The 21,981-nt window shown below is 42.0% G+C and overlaps 1 protein-coding gene across 1 annotated transcript; it reads right to left on the bottom strand.

Annotated features, from left to right (window-relative positions):
* Positions 1 to 9,329: 9,329 nt before the first annotated feature.
* Positions 9,330 to 21,140, bottom strand: LOC140741634 (zinc-binding protein A33-like). The gene is made up of 4 exons (XM_073071917.1): positions 20,997 to 21,140; positions 17,552 to 17,574; positions 17,359 to 17,477; positions 9,330 to 11,265 (listed from the first exon to the last, which is right to left on the bottom strand). The coding sequence occupies exons 1-4, from the start codon at positions 21,102 to 21,104 to the stop codon at positions 10,712 to 10,714; spliced, it is 804 nt and encodes a 267-aa protein (XP_072928018.1). The 5' UTR covers positions 21,105 to 21,140; the 3' UTR covers positions 9,330 to 10,711.
* Positions 21,141 to 21,981: the final 841 nt, after the last annotated feature.

Genomic DNA, 21,981 nt, shown 5'->3' with positions numbered 1-21,981 from the left:
TGAATAAAGCCGCGTCCTGAACAAAAGTCAGAAGCGACTGCAGTGTCTCCAGTCCGGGCTTCAGCTCCTCACATTCACCGCCTGATCTCCCGGGTGTTATACCCCGGCGGGTTGTCCCATCGACCGGCAGCCCCGGATTATTAGGAAAGCGTGTGTGTGGTGAGGGGCAAAGCACCGCCCTGGTGACTCAGATGTCGGTCAAGGAACCACTCCGGAATGTCACCTACCCGTTAGTCTGTGGATATGTCCTTCTATTCCCATTCACGCATACCACTCCCATAGTCTGGTGTTCCCAGAAAACATCGACTGGCTAGTCTGATGCTGATTGGTCAATCCAATGTCAATCACACTTGTCTCCGCATTTCCATTGAATGATTGGCTAACATGATGAAATAGGGCGGGGTTCATCTTAAAGGCGCCTTCTCTCCACCAACTGGACTGGAGTGGTGCAGAGAATCGGGAAATACAGCTCTTACTGCTTCTTTCTCCAAATGAAAGCTACGTTACTCCAAAAGGCTATGTGAACAGTAAGAAATGTAACACAACAATTTGAATTAAATTAAAGTCACTGCCATAACTTAATTAAGTTTCACATGAAAATTATCAACCCCCAAAGATTGCAGTGAAGCCTGCATTCATCTTATTTCAAACTGATATGATTCACAGTCTGTACTAATATGTTTTCAACTGTTTCACAAAGACAAAACGTACGCAGTTCAGATTGATGTTTTCCAACATTATAAAAGAAATAATTAAGCATAGTATGCTCTTTTGGCTCTTTAGTATATACTTTTGGCTCTAATTGATTCCTTTATTGTGATCTGTTCTTGACTAAATCACAAATCCCATTTAGTTTACAGTGTTTTCATTATAATGCATAAAAGTGATTATCAGAATTCAACATTGAAAATACTAGAAGAATACTTATTGAACACTTGTTATACAACCAAGGAAGCTTTTAGAACAATATGAGGTCAAACAGATGTCATGTGATTCAGTGGGTACTCACTGGGAGATTGGAATTCATAAAGATGCCTATTGAAATTACACCAATATCAATATCTTAAGTAAAATTCTTAAGAACTATTCTTTTTTTGTAATTTATTTTTTATTGGAATTCATCATCAAACAAACATTTCCTTAAGATGTATTTCAGATATTGTACATATACATCATATAATCATATACGCCACAAATCTCCACATAACATTTATCTGAGCTTATAGAAAAGAGAAGAAAGAAAGAACAAGCGAAAGGATAAAACTATGTACAAGTAGGGAGTGATCTTTTTGTTTACAACATATTCATGTCATGGTCCCTTCTGGCAATCCCTCACCTGGCTATTTACCTCAGGAATTGGGCCTCAATCCCCTCGTTTAGTTTCCAAACATTCCCAGGTTCCACTAACTACACACACCTGCTTTCCATCAGCAAATGCAGTATAAAAACCCTGTGATCACAACAAGGAGCTGCCAGTTCGTTGGTCGACTCCGGTGTGAGTAACCTTGTTTCGTGGTTCTTGGCACTGCCAGTTGTAAGTCTAGCATCGCTCCTGGATACCGATTCCACGCTCGCTACGTCCAGACCGCCTCCCGACTCTGCCTCCACGCCCGTGTTCTGCACTTGGGTTCAGTCTCAGCCTCGTCCTTGCAACAATTCATTGATCTGTCAGGATAAAATCAGGCCTATGAGGTGTTATGTAGTTAAACCACTTTTCCCAGTATGAATCAAGTTGTTCCAAATTATGATTAACAGATGCTGTTATCTTCATTTTGTAAATGTCCATTGTAATTTCCATCGATGCATTTAAGGTTGGGCTCTCCTGTGATAATCATTTCCTAGTAAGAATCTTTTTACCAGCCACCAGCTGTATATTCATTAAATATTTATCTCTTTTCAACCATTCTTGAGGTATATACTCAAAATATATGATCTTACTTTCTAAGGGTATTTCACATTTAAAGATGTCTTGTGTATCCCACTCCAATAGTCTTTGATAACTGTCATTCCTTCAGCTGTTCAGTCCTTAAATCTAGCATCCAGTTTATTCGGCGTAAAATCAAAGTCATATACACACCTTTTAAGAATTGCAATATCTCCCTCTAGTTTATATTCTTTTATAATAGTTTTCCATATTTTAAGAGTCCATTTCACCCATGGGTTATTAATAGTATTTATGTACCTTTGCAGGTTGTTATGAACCAAAATTGCCTGTATGGGGACGGGAAGTATCCCCTCCTCAATGTTTTTCCTTTGAGCGTCATATGATGAGTTGTACCAACATATCACAGCTCTCAACTGTGCTGCAAAATAATAATCTCTGAGAAGGTAGGCCCCATCTCCCCTTTTCCTTGTCTAATTGCAAACGAACTCTAGGCCTTTTACCTTGCCAAATATATCTTGATAACATTTTGGTCCAATGATTGTGGTTAATCTCTATTGGTAGGGTTTGAAAGAGATATAATAGTCTGGGCAGTATATTCATTTTAATAGATTCAATCCTTGAACTGAGGCTAAAAATGAATCTTGTTATAGCTTCCTTAATTTTTAATATATAGGCTGACAATTGCATTCTGATAATTTTGCAAAATCTTTTGGCATAATAATGCCCAAATATTTGAAAGACTCTATTTGCCATGCCCAGGGATATCTACTTTCAATTTCTCTTGGTGGACTGTAGTTATATGAAAGTACTTTGGTTTTATCCATGTTGATCTTGCATCCTGATAATTGACCATATTGTTCAAAGGATTGCATCACTTTAGGTAAAGAGTGTGTTGGTTGACCTAGATAGATCAAAATGTCATCTGCGTAACAGGCCAATTTATGCTCTGTCCCTTTAATAGTAAATCCCCTGATATTTTCATTTTGTCTGCTATATTGAGCCAATGGTTCCAGATATATTAGCGAAGAGTAGCGGTGACCATGCACAACCCTGTCTCATGCCTCTTTCTAGGGTAAGACTATCTGATACATATCCATTGATTTTAATCCTAGCAGTAGGTTACAATATAGTGCCTGTAAAGTTTTAATAACTGTGTCTTGGAAACCAAATCTATGTAAAACTCTGTAAAGAAAATTCCAATTAACCGAATCAAATGTCTTTTCAGCGTCCATGCTTATCACTATTGCTTTGATTTTTTTTTGTATATGATCCATAATGTGAAGTGTCCTTCGTATATTGTCTTGTGTTTGGCGTTGTTGTATAAAACCTGTCTGATCGTAATGCATCGGTATGGGTAGAAACTCCTCTAATCGCTTGGCCATGATGGAGGTAAACAATCTATAATCTACATTAAGAACGGATATTGGTCTAAATGACCCGCATTCCATTTTACCCTTCTTTCGCTACAGAGACGGATCTGAAGGATTATTACATATGGACTGTTTATTTAAAGAGAGCGAGAGTGCGGAGAGCGCGTGTGCTATTTCAGAGACGAGAGAGAGCAGAAAAAGCCTGTGAGCTGCTTTGGAAACGGTAAGGCGGAACAATATGATGGACAGCTGGTGTTCAACAGTTGTGGAATATATTCAAGGTCAACTGGCTTTGTAATCAGACACACCAGAGACATGGAAGACACTGACACCGGTTGAGCTTTGTGTGCCCACAACAAAGGTGGGGTTTTTGCTCAGTGTGGAAAAAGGGATGACCGGTGGTAAGCTATCGGTGTGTTTTACCCTTGCCTGGGTTGATAGCGTTACCGCGTGAAAACGGCCTTCTCTTTTGTGTGGTCACAGTCGGTGACTTTAATAAGTTTCGGGAGCGGGAGGACGACGTGGAAGATTCGACGGCATCGGCACTGGGAAGACAAAACATCTCCGTCTCTCTCCAACTCTACTCAATTCAATATCCAGAACTGAACTAACTTCATACCTATGCCATCGTAAGACTGTATCATTTCATCACCTGAGCTGCGAGGAGTTTGGGGAACATTATTTACTCGCATATATGCATATACTCTGCTAACCTGTTTTCCTTATCTTGTTTTATATTACTTTATCGCGTAGTTACTAATAAAATAGTTTTTATAACGGAAGACTCAGACTCCAGGTGTGTCCATTTCTGCTGGTCCTTTTTAACTCGTTACGGGGTACGTAACACTGAGATTATCGCTTCCTTCCAGCTGGATGGCATTTGTGCCTTTTTTAGAGCCCAGTTCAGTGTGGAAAGTAATACAGGAATCAACTCATTTTAAAATTCTTTGTACCACTCTGCCGTGTACCCATCTGATCCTGGTGACTTGCTTAATTTAAGCCTACCAATTGCAGCTTTTAGTTTAACTTCAGTTATGTCAGTAGTCATCGTTCTATTTTGTTCTTCACTTAAAATGGGTAACTCTAGTGAATTCAGGAAGGTGTCAATTTAGGTTATGTTTCCCCCTGGAACTTTGGAATATAGAGTTTTGTAAAACGCTTCAAAAGCTTCTTGAATTTCACTTAGCTTATTTTTTTTATAATTTTTGTTCTTGGATTCCTAATTCTATGAATTGTATTTTCTGTTTTTTTTTTTCAGTTTCCACGCCAGTATTTTCACAGACTTGGAGCCACTTTCATGATGTCTGTTTCAGAAACATTAAATGTTTCCAGATTTCTTGTGTAGCAAAACTATTCATTTCATTCCTAATTTTTAAATTTTCCTCTAATATATCCTGTACCAAATTCAATTTGTGTTTTTTTCTAGTTCCTTCAGCCTATTTTGTAATTTCTTTAATGTTTTATTCCTTTTTTTATATGAAGATATTGCTATAATTTTCCCTCTTAAAACAGCCTTCACAGCATCCCATAAAATGGGAGGTGAAAACTCTCCATTATCTTTGAATTCTAAGTGAAGGCAATTTGTTTTTTAATTTGTCCCTTAAAGTAAGGATCATTGAGTAGACTTGAATTTAGTTTCCAAATAGTATTCTTTGGTTGTAGGTCAATATCAACAGATAAATATATAGGTGCACGGTCACTTACATCTATTGTCCCAATTCCACAGGTGTTTACTTTGTCTTTGTCTTTTCCAAATATTATGAAATAGTCTGTTCTTGTATATACAGAATGGGGGGTATAATGAGTGTAATCCCTTTTGTTGGGGAAAAAGTCGCTCCATATATTAATTAGATCAACATTCTCAAAAAGTGTATTAACTTTCTTATGTAAGGATTTTGTTTCATAGGTTTTTCTATTGGAAGAGTCTAACTTTGGTTGTAATTGTAAATTTAAGTCGCCCCCACATACCAGAAGACCTTCTGTTTCCGTTACCATAATATTAATAATTTTCTGGAAGAAACTAATATCACTTCTTGGAAGTGCGTATATACTCGAAGGGCCGAATGGTCTACTTCTGCACCTATTGTCTATTATCCGACCTTGTGGACGCTGAGGCCGGTGACACCGACAGAAGTGACTCACTGAACTCCGCCATGGCGATGCAGAGGAAGAGGAGGCCAGAACATGGGCAGATTTCCACCAGCCTATCGTAGCTCAGACCCAACACTGACCCCATCTGTCTTTGGCTGTAGTGCCTGTTGGTCAAGTGGGAACTCACACAGTGATTAGTTAATGTGAACGTCAGTCAGCCTTCCTGTCTTTATGAGCTTGAGTTTGGATTTATATCCGGGACAGGAAGCAAATTGGGAGAAAAGTAAGTTTTTCTGTGATGATGCATCAGTCTCCGAGTGACGTTATTAAGAATTAAAGGGCACAGGCCGTGGTGCCGAAGGCGGTGATTTACTGGAGGTAAAATTGAGATAACATTGGAAGGGATGTTAACCTTGGAGATGTTTGGGGTATGATTAAGGAAATGGGAATTGAAATGATCATAATATTCCAGTGTTGATTAATGAGGGCAAAATGATTGTTACTGAAACAGGGAAGGTTTTGCTACTGGCTGGGTCATTTGCTGAGATTCATAATCAGGATAATTTAAGTGAAGAAGTTAAACAATGTAGGGATATGTTTTTCAGTGAATACCCTGATGTGCTGGAAGTCAGCTGTAGCAATGACAGTATCACTGATGGAGAGATTTCTTTGTATGAATTTAAGAAGTCTATTTATAATGCAGGTCAGGTGTCCCTGGGGAAGGGTGATATATGTAATTGTAATTCTATATAATTCTCTTTTGTGAAAATATTAAATATTTGAATAGTGCTTGGAGGTTAGGCCATCTACTTTCCTCATGGAAAATGGCAACAGTAGCGCCTATTCTAAAACCTGGGAGGTCCCTGTCTGACCCTTCTAGTTAAGGGCCAATATCGTGAATGTCTCATTTATGTAAACTGATGGACTGTATGGTAATCAAGCGCTTGAGTTATATTTTGGAAAGAGTGGTGATAAAGTGTTTTATTAGAGTGGATTTTGGAATGTTAAAATGACATTAGATTCAGTTTTAGATTTGGAAGCTGATATTAGGAATGGAAAATTAAAAGACGTTGTAATAGCAGTATTTTTTGATACTGAAAAGGGAAATGATATGAGGAAAAAGGACTTTTGATTATATTATGGAAATTAGGAGTGAGGGGAGATTGTATAATTTTTCTGATTTTTTTTTATTTGGACGGAGTGTGCAAGGATGGGTCGGCATGTTATGTTTGTGTTTCTATGAGATAGAGAATGGGATCCCACAAGGCAGTATTTGTAGCCCTTCATTATTTAATATTATGATTAATGATATTTTCTCTGAGATGGGAAAGTGGGATACCCTGGGTAAATCACAATATACAGATGACGTAGCTTTATAGATTAGAGGTATTAATTGCAATTTACAATTAATAGGCCAAACAGTGGGCGGGTTGATGAGGATTTTAAGCTTTCAGTCGCTAAAACACATTACGTGGTTTACAAACAGCATTAATAGACTTGCACTTGATTTTAAATTATATGATTAATATCTTGAGGAAGTGTCAGTGGTAAGATTTCTCAGTATGTGGATGGATAATAAGCTGACATGGAAGCACCTATCAGTAAAACAAATGATAGATGTAAAGGAGCTTTAAATCTCCTCAGGCTTCTATGTGGGTATTCTTGGGTGCAACATGAAAATCTTTGTTGAGCAATTACATTTGAATAATTTTATCTGTTCTTGATTATGTCTGTGTGGCTTATGGATCAGCTTCATCTTCAAATTAAAAATGTTTGTATGTGATACCATTACAGGCTTTAAGATTGTGTTCTGATGCGGTAATGTCATCTCCTGTTTTGGCTTTACTGATTGCAATTGGACAACTGCCCTCAAAGTAACAGAGGTTCAAGTTGATGTCAACATACTGGATTAATTTGCGGGGGCAAGGATATGATCATCCTGTTAAAGGTGTGCTGGAGGACGGTTGGGGACATCACAAGAAGAGTGTTTTAAGTTTTGGGTGGCTGGGTTCTCATCACGCTGGGAATATGGGTGTATTTGATGATACAATATGTCCTACTGTAGCTCTCTCTGTACCCCACCTTGTTTTTTCCAATGGCTTCAGTTGATTTTAGGTTACACAATCGGATTCGTTTCTGCCTGAGAGTCTGTTGGTTCATTGGTATATTAATAAAAGTTATTATAACCATTTTTACAAATGAATCAAAAGATAATTTAACTGGGGATGTTGGTGTGGCTGTTTTTGTGTGCCTGAATTCCAGGTAAATGATAATGAAATGACTTACAGCCATTTATGAGCATAGAAAGTAGAATTCTTTGCCAACAGTTTAGGCTTACAGAGGGTGGAGGAAATTGGCCCTTATAATTTGTTCAGAATACATTTCGGTTTTGATGACTTTTAAACAGTTCATTCTGGCAGTAGGTCAGATTGACTGTTGGAAACTTGTCAAACGGTACTTCATATATAAAGTTTGATTTATATGTCTGCACATTATGGGCCCTGCACATCACACTGCTGAGGGAAATGATGGGGTTGACTGTTCAGCAACAAAAGCTGTTAAATGTTAAGCTGTGGATATAGACCTTCCACTTAGCAAATCAGAAGCTAAAGGGTTGGTAGTGTTAAGAATTAGGGGCTTATGGCAAGACGTAGGATAATGGACATAAGGACAGACACCTTTACAGAATACATATACCTGTTGGGTTTATAGAAGAAGGGCTTAAAACAAGGGAAGGAATGATACTGACACAACTTAGAAATGCCCACACTATGCTTAATTCTGCCTTGTAACTAACTGGAAAACTTCATTCTATGTCATGTATATTTTGTCATTATGAAACTGTCGAAACACATACTATTTCAATGTGAAGCATATAAGGCTGAAGAAAAGTCAAATGCAGTCTTCAGTACAACCTTTGCGAGGGTAGATAGTTTTCAGATAAAAACTTTATTAAATTATGGGACGGACTTTAAATTAATTCACAGTTTGAGCTGGAAAAGGCATGTAATAATTGCAATGTCACAATTGTATTGGGGGAATTCAATATGCAAGAGGATTGGGGAAATCAGGCTGTTGTCAGATCACAAGAGGGCATTTGTTGAATGCCTACAAAATGGCTTTTTAGAGCAGCCTATGTTTGGGCCTACTCAGGTAAAGGCTATCTTAGATTGGGTGTCGTTTAATAACCTTGATCTTATTCGGGTGCTTAAAGTAAAGGAACCCATAGGAGGCAGTGATCATAATATAATTGAATTCACACTGCAATTTGAGAGGGAGAAGCCCAAGTCACATGTATCAGTCTCACAATGGAATAAAGGGAATTACATGAGAGAGGAACTTGCCGTGTGAATTGGAGGAGGATTCTGTGGGGACGATGGCTGAACTGAGGTGGCTGAAGTATCTAGAAATAGTTTACAAGGCGCAGGAAAGACGTGCCCCACTGAAAAGGTTCTCAAATGGCAGGGGTAGACATCCGCGGCTGACAAGGGAAGTTAACGACCGTGTTAAACCTAAGGAAATGGCATATAAGGTAGCAAAGATGAGTGGGATGTTGGATTATTGGGATGCTCTTAAGATCCAACAAAACACAATGAAAAAAGCCATAAGAATGGTCAAGACGAATTATGAGGGCAAACTGGCCAATAATATAAATCAGGATACTAAAAGTTTGGTTTTCAGTTACATGAAGAGTGAAAGGGAGATGAGAGTTGATACAGGACCACTGGAAAATGATGCTGGTGAAGTAGTAATGGGGGACAAAGAAATGGCAGATGAACTTAATGAACAATCTTCACTGTCTTTTCCAGTCAGCACAGCCCACACTTGTGCCATTTAACCTGTCTCATTGCGGGTGGTCTTTAGGACCCGGGGGAGATCAGGACCCGCCGCCCGCAGCTGCTGCTGAATCCCCGGTGTTTCTGTTCGGTTGACGGATGCGGTAAATGAGTTAAAATTAATCGATCGATAATTCTCAACCCGTGTTTATTTCATTCCGTAGAACCATAGAACACTACAGCACAGAAAACAGGCCATTCGACACTTCTAGTCTGTGCGGAAACTTTCTTCCGCTCGTCCCATTGACCTGCACCCAGTCCATAACCATGTATCTATACAATTTATTCTTAAAACTTAAGAGTGAGCCCAGATTTACAACGTCAGATGGCAGCTCGTTCCACTCTCCCACCACTCTCTGAGTGAAGAAGTTCCCCCGAATATTCCCCCTAAACCTTTCCCCTTTCACCCTAAAGCCATGTCTTCTCGTATTTATCTTTCCTAATCTAAGTGGAAAGAACCTGCTCGCATTTACTGTCTATACCCCTCTTAATTTTGTAAACCTCTATCAAATCTCCCCTCATTTTTCTACGTTCCAAGGAATAAAGTCCTAACCTGTTCAATCTTTCCCTGTAACTCAACTCCTGAAGACCCAGCAACATCCTAGTAAATCTTCTCTGCACTCTCTCAATCTTACCGATATCCTTCCTATAGTTAAGTGATTACAACTGCACACAATACTCCAAATTTGGCCTCACCAAATAAAACTGTTTAAGATCTCCCCCATCTCATGAGGCTCCACACATAGACAACCCTCTGACCTTCTAGGGGACCAATTTTGTCCCTTACTATCCTTTCACTCTGAATATACTTGTAGAAACCCTTTGGATTTACCTTCACATTATCTGCCAAAGCAACCTCATGTCTTTTTGCCTTCCAGATTTCCTTTTTTAGCATTTTCTTACATTTTCTATACTCTTCAAGTACCTCATTTGTTCCTTGTTGCCTGTACCTGCTATACACTTCTCCCTTTTTCTTAACCAGATCACCAATATCCCTTGAAAACCAAGGGTCCCTATGCCTGTTAACTTTGCCTTTAATCCTGGCAGGAGCATGGAAACTGCACTTTCAAAATTCCGCCTTTGAAGGCCTTCCACTTACTGAACACATCCTTGCCAGAAAAAAAAAACTTATCCCAATCCACTCTTCCTAGATCCTTTTTCATTTCCACAAAATTGATTTCTGTCTGTACATGCAGTCTGGCATGACCTTTATCCTCCTCCATCTCGCTATCTGCTCTAACACTCTGGTTCTCATCCCTCTGCAAAGCTAGTTTAATCTCCCCCCTCCTCCCACCACCCCGGAGCAGCACTAGCAAATTTACCCGCAAGGATGTTAGTTCCCCTCAAGTTCAGGTGCAAACCGTCCCGTCGGAACAGGTCCCACCTTCCCGGGAACAAAGCCCAATTGTTCAGAAACATGAAGCCCCTCCTCCTGCACCATGTCCTTAGCCACGTATTTAGCTGCATTCTCCGCACATTTATATTTACAGGGACTTTACTCTGGACGCAGGTCCCTGGACCCGACCCGTTTACAGACCCGGAGCGGAACCGGAGCAGATTCTCAGCCACTGGTTTACATCCCAGTTTGCGAAGAAAGGATAAAGTTTCCCCATGAATTTATTCGCAGTGAAGGTGTGGAGTTGGGACTTGGTCTCCGCGTTGTAAAATGAAACTGTCCCGGACTCGTAACTGAGATAAACTCCCACCGTCCCGGGGATGGGACCAGCAGGGAGACGGGACTCAGGGGAGGTGAGACCACGGTTTACGTCATAATCCCGATGTAACACGTCATCAACCCGCCCGATGACCCAGAATCCGGTCTCCGGACTCAGTCTGACCCCTCCCTTCCTCTGCACAGACTCTGCGGCGACTCCCAGCCACCAGACCCGATTCCCCGTCACCTTCACCTCCCAGTAATGTCTCCCCGATGTGAATCCCTCCAATCCCAGCACACATGGCCGGTTTGTGAATTTCTTCCTGGTGTCAGGGAGATCCCTCCGGGTCCCTGTATATCTCACACTCTTCCGATCCTCAGACACCTCGAGCCACGGACTCGCCGTTTCCACATCCACCGTGACAGAGACTGGGGGGAGAAGCAGAGAATTAGAGCATCCCCGGGGATCGGGGGGTGGGGGAGACTCGGGCAGCGCGGCCCCGGGTTTCGGAGGGAAGATTGGAACAGGGAATCCTCAGACAGGGGAAACATCCTCCCTGTATCCTGCCTGTTGACCCCTGAAAGAATTTTGTGTTTCCCTGAGATCTCCTCTCATTCTTCTGAACAGGGAACAGAGAACATAGAACAGTACAGCACAGGAACAGGCCATTCATTCAATGTTAACATTCATTTGTGAGTGTGAAGTGGGGGAGTGTGATGGTTTGAGACAGTAAAGGAGGTGATAATGGGAACCAGTAGGGGAGAGATGAACGGCAGATTGAACCAGAAACAGGTGAGGGAGGGGTGGAAAGCCCGTGGGTGAACTGTGTGTGTAGACATACTGAGAAGGTGGAGGGGGCAAAGATGGGAGATAAGGATCCCTTTTTCCCTTTTCCAACAACCCCATCCCCCGCAGCCTCTCATTAGGACAGGGGATGAATTTGCAGGGACCCTTAAGCAACACAGGTCCTGATGAAGTGTTTCAGTCTGAACCATCGACTGTTTACTCTTTTCCATAGAAACTTCCCGGCCTGCTGTTCCCCCAACAATTTGTGTGTGTTACTCCGCTTTAAATATACTCAATTATTTGGCCTCCACAGCTGCCTGTGGCAGGTTCACTATCCTGTGGATAAAGGAATTCCTCCCCATCTCTGTCCTAAATGGACATCCCTATCGTCGGAGGCTGTGCTTACCGTTCTCGACCCACCCACATCCTCCCATCATCAACTCTCTCCAGACAGGTGTCAGAGAGATCTGGCGAGACCCTCCATCAGGGCCTGTGTAACTTGGATTACCAGCATCTGCAGATTTTCTCCTGTTTGATTTTTAAAGCAGATGTTGATAAGTAAACTTCTTGATTAGTCAGAGTCTCAAAAGTTATGGGGAGGAGGCGAGAGAATAGGGTTGAGAGGGATAATAAATCAGCCATTCTTCTAAACTCCATTGAGTACAGGCCCAGAACCATCATATTACCATCAGAAACATCATATTAACTCGTCATATGTTAACTTTTTCATTTCCGGAATCATTCTTGTGAGCCTCCTGGACCCTCTCCAATGCCAGCACATCTTTTCCGATATACGTGACCACAAACTGCTCACAATACTGCAAGTGTGGTCTGACCAATGCCTTATGAAACCTCAGCATTACATCTTTCCACTTGTATTCTAATCTCCTCGAAATGAAAACAAACATTGAGTTAGCCAATCTTACTACTGATACAAACTGCAAATTAACCTTTAGGGAATCCTGCACCAGAAGCCCCAGATACCTTTGCACTTCTGATTTTTGAATTTTCTCTCTGTTTACCAAATTGTCTATGCCTTTATTCCTTCTACCAAAGTGCATGCACTACTTCCCTACTCGGTAATCCATCTATCACATTTTTGCCCATTTCCTGATCTGTCTCTGTCCTTCCCCAGATTCCGAGCTTCTGCAGCACTATTGCCCCTTCTCCTATCTTCATATCATCTGCAAGCTTGGCCACAAAGGCAACAATTCTGTAATCCAAATCATTCTTTGTCTATCTTGGCTTTGTGTTCCTCGAAGAATTCTACCAGATTTGTCAGGCAAGATTTCCCTTTAAGGGAAGTCATGCTGTCTTTGCCCAATGTTATCATGGGCCTCCATGTACCCAAAAACTTGTCATCAACACTGTACTCCAACAGCTTCCCAAGCACACCACATCCAGAGTAACTCACCTAGAATTTTCTTTCCCCAGCTGCTCTGCCTTCTTAAAGGGTGAAGTGACCTTTGCAATTTCCAGTCGTCTTGAATGACCAAGTATCTAGTGATTCTTGAAAGATCATTACGAATGTCCCCATATTCTCTTCAGTTAACTCTTTCCAAACACCGGGGAGTAGTCCATTTGGTCCAGGAACCTTCAGATCTGTAATCTTCCCACGCACTTTCTCTTCAGTAATAACAACAACACTAATTTCTGTCCCTTGACACTCTCGCATTTCTGACATACAGCTGGTATCTTCCAGAGTGACACATAATAATAAATAAGTACCTCTACCATGTCTTTATTTCACATTTCTCCTCTCCAGTGTCATTTTCTAGGGGGTCCAATATCCACTCTCGGCACTCTTTTATTCTTAACATTTTTGTGTCCTCTTGAGTATTGTGGGCAAGCTTTCCCTCATATCTCATTTTATGGATTTGTAATTCTGGTTCTGTTGATTAAAATCCTCTCAATGGTCCAACATCCTGCTGATTTTTGCTCTATTGTATGCCCACTCTTCTGCTGTTATGCTGTCTTTGACTTCCCATGTCAAACACAGTTACCTCATCCTCTGTATAATATATCTTCATCTTTGGGATTTATCTATCCGAATTTCTCCTGGAACTCCAGCTTCTGTTGTTCTGCAATCATCCCTGCTCGTGTCCCCTTGCAATTTACTTTGGTCAGCTCCTCCCTCATGCCTCCATAACTAACTTTACTCCACTCTAATACTGATACATCTGACGTTATCTCCTCTCAAACTCTGGGGTGAATTCTATCATTTTATGATCACTGCTTCCTAAAGGTTATTTTACCGTAACCTCCCAACTCATATCTGGTTCATTATACAAATCCTACTCTGAAATTGCCCTTCTCCCATTGGGCTCAACCACAAGCTGTTCTAAAAAGCCATCTTGGAGGCATTGTACAAATTCTCTCTCTTGAAATGCAGCACCTTCATGATTATCCAAATCTACCTCCTTGTCCTTTTTCTATGTCCTGGTGTAATTTGTATCTCATTTCTATTCATGGCTACTCTTAGGAGGCCTGTACATAATTCTCATCAGGGTCTTTTTACCCTTGAGGTTTTGTAACTTTACCCACAATGATTCTACATCTTTCAGTCCTATGTCACCTCTCTCTAAGGATTTCATTTCATATTTTACCAACAGAGCCTCCCCAGCCTCTCTGCTTACATGCCTTTGAATACAAGGTGTATCTTTGAATGTTGAGCTTCAAGCCAGGATCTCCTTTCCACCACAACCCAGTGGTGCCAACAACGTTGTACCTGCCAATCTATACCTGTGCTACAACATCATCTACCTTATTCCGTATACTGGTGCATTCAAATACAACACCTTCAGCCCTGTATTCATCAGCCTATTCGACACGACTGCATGAACTGAAGTAATGTCTTTGATGTCGATGATAGACTACACTTGGAGTATTGTCTGCATTTACGGTTCCCCAAATATGGGAAGGATGTCATTACACTGGACAGGAAGATTCAGGAGGATGTTACCGGGACTGGGGGAGGGCTTGAGTTAAAAGCAGAGAGTGGATAAGCTTGGGCTATTCAGCTGGAGTGTAGGATGTTGAGGGATGACCCCTTATCGAGGTAAATACATTCATAAGGGGCTCAGATAAGGTGAGTCTTTTTTCCGAGAGATGGGAGTACAGAACCAGAGGGCTCAGATTGAAAGCGAGACAGAAAATTTTTATGAGGGATCTATGGGGTAACATTCCCAGAGAGGGACGTGGGTATACAGATATACAGCATAAAACGATGGTGTCCTAATACTGACCCCTGTAGAATACCATCAGTTACTGGCAGCCAACCTGAAAAGTATCCTTTTACTCTCATTTGCTGTTTCATACATGTCAGCCAATGCTCTAACTCAGCCAATAACTTTCTGTAATACTATGAGCTCTTAACTTGGCAAGCAGCTTCATGTGTGACACCTTGTCAACGGCCTTCTGCGATTCCAAATGAACAACATCCACTGCATCCCCTTTATCTATCCTACTTGTAATCTCCTCAAAAATCCCAACAGGTTTGTCAGGCAAGATATTCCCTTCAGAAATCCAAGCTGACTTGTCCTATCTTGTCCAGTGTCACCAAGTATTCCATAACCTCTTACATAACAATTGACACTAATTTCTTCCCAACCACAGCGGTGAGGCTAACTGGTCTATAAATTCCTTTCTGCTGCCTTCTTCCTTACTAAAAGAGTGACCATTTCCAATTGTCTAGTCCTTTGGCACCAATGATTTTTGAAAGATCATATCAAATGCCTCTACATTGTTGACCGCTGCCTCTTTCAGAACATAAGGGTGCAGTTCATCTGGTCCGGGTGACTTATGTACCTCTAAGTCTTTCAGCTTTTTGAGCACCTTCTCCCTTGTAACAGTAACTGCTCTCACTTCTCTTCCCTCGCACTCTTCAACATCTGGCACAGTGCTAGTGTCTTCCACAGTGAAGACTGATGTAAAGTACGCATATAGTTCATCTGCCATCTCCTTGTCCCCCGTTAGTATATATCCAGCCTCATTTTCCAGCGATCCTATATCCACTCTCATCTCTATTATTACAATACAAAACACAATTTGATATTGTTTGCTAGTTTGTTTTACAGCTACCATCCGGGATACGGTACCGCAGCGTAAAAGCCAGGAGCAACAGGCCCCGGGACAGCTTCTTCAACCAGCCCAGCAGACTGCTTAACTCGTGCTGAGACAACTGTATTTCTGTGTTATATGTCTAGCATGTTATACTTATTATTTATCTTAAATTACTATAAATTGCACTTTGCACATTTAGACAGAGATGTAACCTAAAGATTTTCACTCCGTGTATATGAAGGATGTAGGTAATAAAGTCAATTCAATTCGATCTCATGTTTCTTTTTCACCTCCCAATAATTCGTTTAGTTCTACTGATTTACCAGCAGAGCCATGTCACCCCTTCTGCCTATTTTCCTATACCACCGATACATTGTGTAACCTTGGTCATTCAGCTCCCAACTGCAACCATCCTTCAGTCACAATTCAGCGATGGCTACAACATCACACCCGACAATCTGTAACCTTACTGTTTATAATGCATCTCCATGCATTGAGATATAACACTTTGAGTTCTGTATCTGCTACCTTTTTGATTATGTGTCCCTAATGCACTGATACTCACCCTGCTGGCTGCGATTCTGTACTCGCATCTGTCCGCCCTATCTGACAGTTTAACTGCACGCTATCTTTGTATTTTTACCATCAGTCCTATCCAGAGTCCCTTCACTCTCGTTCCCACCCCACTGCCAAATTAGTTGAAACCCTCCCTAACAGCTCTATCGAACTTCTCTGAGAGAATATTGTTCCCCCTCGGAGTCAGGTGCAACCCGTCACTTTTGAACAGGTCATACTTCCCCCAGAAGAGATCCCAATGATCCAGGAAGCTGAAGCCCTGCCCCCTGCACCAGCTTCTCAGCCACACATTTATCTGCCAATACAACCTGTTCCTACCCACACCAGCACGTGGGGCAGACAACATCCCAGAAATTACAACCCTGGAGGTACTGCTTCTCAGCTTTCTACTGAGCTCTCTAAATTCTATCTTCAGGACCAATTTGATTTTACTTCCTGTGTCATTGGTACCAATATGTACCATGATATCTGGCTGTTTTCTCTTCCTCTCTGAAATGCTGCGGACACGATCCGAGACGTCCCTGACCCTGGCACCTGGGAGGCAACATACCATTCGGGTGTCCCGTTCACATCCACAGATTCTCCTGTCTGCTCCCCTGACGATTGAGTCCCCTGTCACTACAGCTCCCCACTTCTCCATCTAACATCAGTGAGAGTTGCGGGTTCAGGAGGGGGTGGGGTGAAGACCTGTGTCAGTCAGAGTCTGCACTCACACCGCACGAAGGATTTGTGTATTTTCCTGACAATCCCGGTAACCACACTAATACCTGCTTGTATTCCCCGCAATATCATCAAGTCAGTATTAATTCCCCAGCTCCTCTGGTAGGATTCAAATTCATGTTTTGGCGTGTTAGTGCAGTTAGGATCAGGACACAGTGGTTCATCTGCCAGTCCCGTGTATTGGTTGTATTGTGACCCTGTGCTGGTGTGTTCAGGGGTCTGACATCTCCAGCTGACCATGTGACAGTGATACCTCCCAGTCGGTGGGGTTGATGTGGAATAAACTTCAGTTCCCCTTCAGTCCAGTATCACAGACAATCCTTGCTTCAAATCTTAATTGAATAAGGAGAAATGAAATTAATCTTTGTAAGTTTTACCTCGATTAAAGGAATCAAGTTCTTCCCTCAGCACTGTGTTCAACAAATAGGGGTGATCGAATTTTCCAAACGGTTGGGCCTCATCTGTCACTGACAATTCCTGGACATCATCATTAAACCTGTAAATATTAAACTACTGGTTATAAACTGCCATTTTGAACTATATAGGTTTTCAATAAAGAGTATCCCCTACCTCCTGTTCCGACGAGCTTCCTCCTGAAATAAAACAAATGCAAATCCGATTAGACTTGGACTTACTGTCCACATCCTGAATTTCATCCAAATCATTACAAGGTGTTGAAAATTTCCAATCCCGCAGTCACTCACACACATGGACAATACAGAACCACGGGGTAAAGTACAAGGGAAGTTTCTGAATGTCAGACCATTACTGAGAGGATGAAACTTACAGGGAAGACAGGACAGGCTGTCCATTTTCATCTGGATACGACATCAGGGTGATAAGATGTAGGAGTTTAAGGTCAGTGATGGATTTAATTGCATGCGAGAGGGGGATGTACCTCTATTTATGGGAAGAATTGTGGGTGATGAAATTCCAGGTGGATTTTAATAAATCCCATAAGAAGTTTAGTGAAGAGGAACTCGCTACCACAGGAGTGGTTGAAGTGGAACAGCAGAGATTGAGTGTAATGGGAAACTGGATAAACACGTGAGGGACCATCGAGTTCGGGGCTCTGTTACTGGATGTGGTGAGTAGATGGGAGGAGAATTCTGAAGCAGGGAAATTGATAGAAAATAATGGACCGAATAACCATATAACCATATAACAATCACAGCACGGAAACAGGCCATTCCGGCCCTCCTAGTCCGTGCCGAACTCTTAATCTCACCTAGTCTCACCTACCCGCACTCAACCCATAACCCTCCACTCCTTTCCTGTCCATATACCCATCCAATTTACTTTAAATGACACAACTGAACTGGCCTCTACTACTTCTACATGAAGCTCATTCCACACAGCTATCACTCTCTGAGTAAAGAAATACCCCCTCGTGTTTCCCTTAAACTTTTGTCCCCTAACTCTCAAATCATGTCCTCTCGTTTGAATCTCCCCTACTCTCAATGGAAATAGCCTATTCACGTCAACTCTATCCATCCCTCTCAAAATTTTAAATGCCTCGATCAAATCCCCCCTCAACCTTCTACGCTCCAATGAATAGAGACCTAACTTGTTCAACCTTTCTCTGTAACTTAAGTGCTGAAACCCAGGTAACATCCTAGTAAATCGTCTCCGCACTCTCTCTAATTTATTGATATCTAGTTGATATTTGATATTGATATGTATTGATAACCTGTTTCTGATGGAGACTGGACGAGTTGTACCCCAGGTGGGAGGTGAGGGAGGAGGTTGCTGAGCCTCTGGCTATGATCTTTGCATCATCAATGGGGACAGGAGAGGTTCCAGAGGATTGGAGGGATGCAGATGTCATTCCCTTATTGAAGAAAGGGAGTCGAGATAGCCCAGGATGTTATAGACCAGTGAGTGTTTCTTCAGTGGTTGGTAAGTTGATAGAGAAGATCTTGAGAGGCAGGATTTATGAACATTTGGAGAGGCATAATATGATTAGGAATTGTCAGCATGGCTTTGTCAAAGGCAGGTCGTGCCTTCGACACTGTTTGAATTTTTTGAGGATGGGACAAAGCATATTGATGAAGGTAGAACTGTAGATGTAGTGTATACGGATTTCAGCAAGGGATTCAAGGGGACATTGACTTGTGCAACCAGAATTGGCTTGCCCACAGAAGACAAAGAGACGGGTCATGTTCTGCATGGAGGTTGGTGACCAGTGGTGTGCCTCAGGGATCTGTTCTGGGACCCCTTCTGTTTGTGATTTTTATAAATGACCTGGATGAGGAAATGGAGGGATGGGTTAGTAAATTTGCTGATGACACAAATGTTGGGGGTGTTGTGGATAGTCTGGAGGGCTGTCAGAGTTTACAGCAGGACATTGATGGGATGCAAAATTGGGCTGAGAAGTAGCAGATGGAGTTTAACACAGATAAGTGTGAAGTGGTTCACTTTGGTAGTTCAAATATGATGGCAGACCATGGTATTAATGGTAAGACTCTTGGCAGTGTGGAGGATCAGAGGGATCTTGAGGTCTGAGTCCATAGGACGCTCAAATCTGCTACACAAGTTGACTCTGTGGTTAAGAAGGCATACGGTGCATTGGCCTTCATAAACCATGGGATTGAGTTTGGGAGCTGAGAGGTAATGTTACAGCTATATTGGACACTGGCCAGACCTCACTTGGAGTACTGTGCTCAGTTCTTGTCGCCTCACTACAGGAAGGATGCGGACACCATAGGAAGGGTGCAGAGGAGATTTACAAGGATGTTCCCTGGATTGGGGAGCATGTCTTACGAGAGTATGTTGGGTGAACTCGGCCCTTTCTCCTTGGAGCGACGGAGGATGAGAGGTGACCTGATAGAGCTGTATAAGATGATGAGAGGCATTGATCAGGGTCAGAGACTTTTTCCCAGGGCTAAAATGGCTAACACGAGAGGACACAGTTTTAAGGTGCTTAGAAGTAGGTACAGAGAAGATGTCAGGGGTAATATTTTTCGCAGATAGTGCTGAGTGCGTGGAATGGCTGCCGGCAATTGTAGAGGACGCGGATACAGTAGGGTCTTTTAAGAGACTCCTGGAGAGGTACATGGAGTTCGGAGATAGAGGGCGATGGGTAACCCTAGGTAATTCCTAAAGTAAGGACATGTTCGGCACAGAATTGTGGAATGAAGGTCCTGTATGATGCTGTAGATTTTCAATGTTTATATTTCTACATTTCTAATGTGAAACTTATCTGCAAAAATTAAAGAAACATTGAAAATTTCCCTAACCTGACTGAAACCGGATGTGGAGGATAATTCTGATGTGTGGGTCACATTCTTTGTTCTCACTGATCGACACAGAGACCCTCACACCCACCGCACCAGACACACTCACAGCCTGTGACTGGAACTGGGAGTTAATGGGAGTTTTAGAGGATATTTAATGTGGTAATTAAGGACACAATCAGCAGCTCTGTGTTATGATCAGAGTAAATCATTTCAGAAAAGATTACATCCTGTCCTGGGATGTACAGAAGTTGTGGAAGTCCAGTTTTAGGACGACATCAACCCTGAATAGTTGCATCAATTGTCTGGTGAGGAACAGTTTACTGTCATTTGTAAATTCTGTGTGTAGGAGCAACACGTCTGTTTTCCGTCTCTGATGGCCCTGTCTGCATTGTATTCTGCGTTAAGTGATTGATATGGTGTGTGGGGGCGTGGTAACAGTGAAGGGAAACAATTACGTGCTTTATTCTGAGCAGCTTTGAGCTGAGGCCGGATGTTCTATCATTTGTTAACCGCTTTATGGCTGATTAATTACGCTGAAGTTCCATTGCTTCATGATTGTCTGTTACAGATAAAGAATCAAATACAAATCTTCGACATTTTGGAAGGTGATGATTCGTGTGATTGGAGGCTCGTCATACAAGTCTAACAACTTGTGTGAGGTCGCCGGCAGCGGCAATTGATTTGTTAGAATTGGCCGCTGTGCTGTGTTTATTTCAAATATACTACTGTTCATTTAGTGCCCTTTGACAGGAACAAATTGAAATATAATCCCTCACCTTGAGAAATATCACACTGTCTTGTTGATCCATTTGTTCCTTTAACTTAGTGATTTCCTCCTGAATAATCCTTATATTATCTTGAAGAGCTAGAAGATTTTTCTCCATTGGGTTGAGAATCCTCTTCTCTTCTTCCCTGAGATCCCTGTGTAAGCTCTGCTCTTTCTCAGTGATAATCTGGCGCAGTTCAGCAAACTGGGATGTGACGTGGGACTGAAGGCTGTGTGACCGTTTCTGTCGAATGAAAGGTGAAGATTAATTTACTTTATTGCTGTGTGTATTTCCTGATGACATTAAGGAGGCCATTTGGTCCATGCTAGCTCTGAAACATTCCCGTCAACCCCATTCACTCACGTTTTCCGGAAACCTATTCTCCCCATTGATCCATTTACTCCCACCTGATTCACATATATCCTCCCCGACCTTCACAGGGTTAATTGTAATTAAACATTCACCCAGCAGGTCCTTGGAATGTGTCTGAAACTGTCATAGCCACAGGGAGAGCATGCAAACTCCACACAGGCAGCAGCAGAGGTCAGGATCGAACCCAGGTCACTGGAGCTGCGATACTCGGCTATTCTGCATTAAAGGGAGCAAAACTCGACAGTAATGTCAGAAATTCCGCTCAGGAAGCCTCACCCGAACTCCGGAAATCTTCTCTTTCTGTTGCTGCTCCTTTTCCTGGAAGTCTGATTTCCTTTTTGTGAGAGAGTCTAAGGAAGATTTTAGCTGATCCTGGAAGTCAGAGAGTGAAGGAAATAGAAACAAAGATGCATCAAAAGAAACAGGTGATCAAACCCGATTATCACACAAAATGCCGGAGGAACTCAGTGAGTCAGGCAGCATCTATTCAGGGGAAATAAACAGTCGGTGTTTCGGGTTGAGACCCTTCATTAGGACTAGGAAGGAATGGGACAGAAGCCAGAATAAAAAGGTTGGGGATGGGAACCAGCTGACAGGTGACGGGTGAGACAACGTGAGGAGG

Source organism: Hemitrygon akajei, chromosome 18 (assembly GCF_048418815.1).
Source record: "Hemitrygon akajei chromosome 18, sHemAka1.3, whole genome shotgun sequence".
Classification (NCBI taxonomy): Eukaryota; Metazoa; Chordata; class Chondrichthyes; order Myliobatiformes; family Dasyatidae; genus Hemitrygon; species Hemitrygon akajei.
The sequence above is the reverse complement of the archived record's forward strand: the minus strand, read 5'-3'. Positions and strand labels throughout refer to the sequence as shown.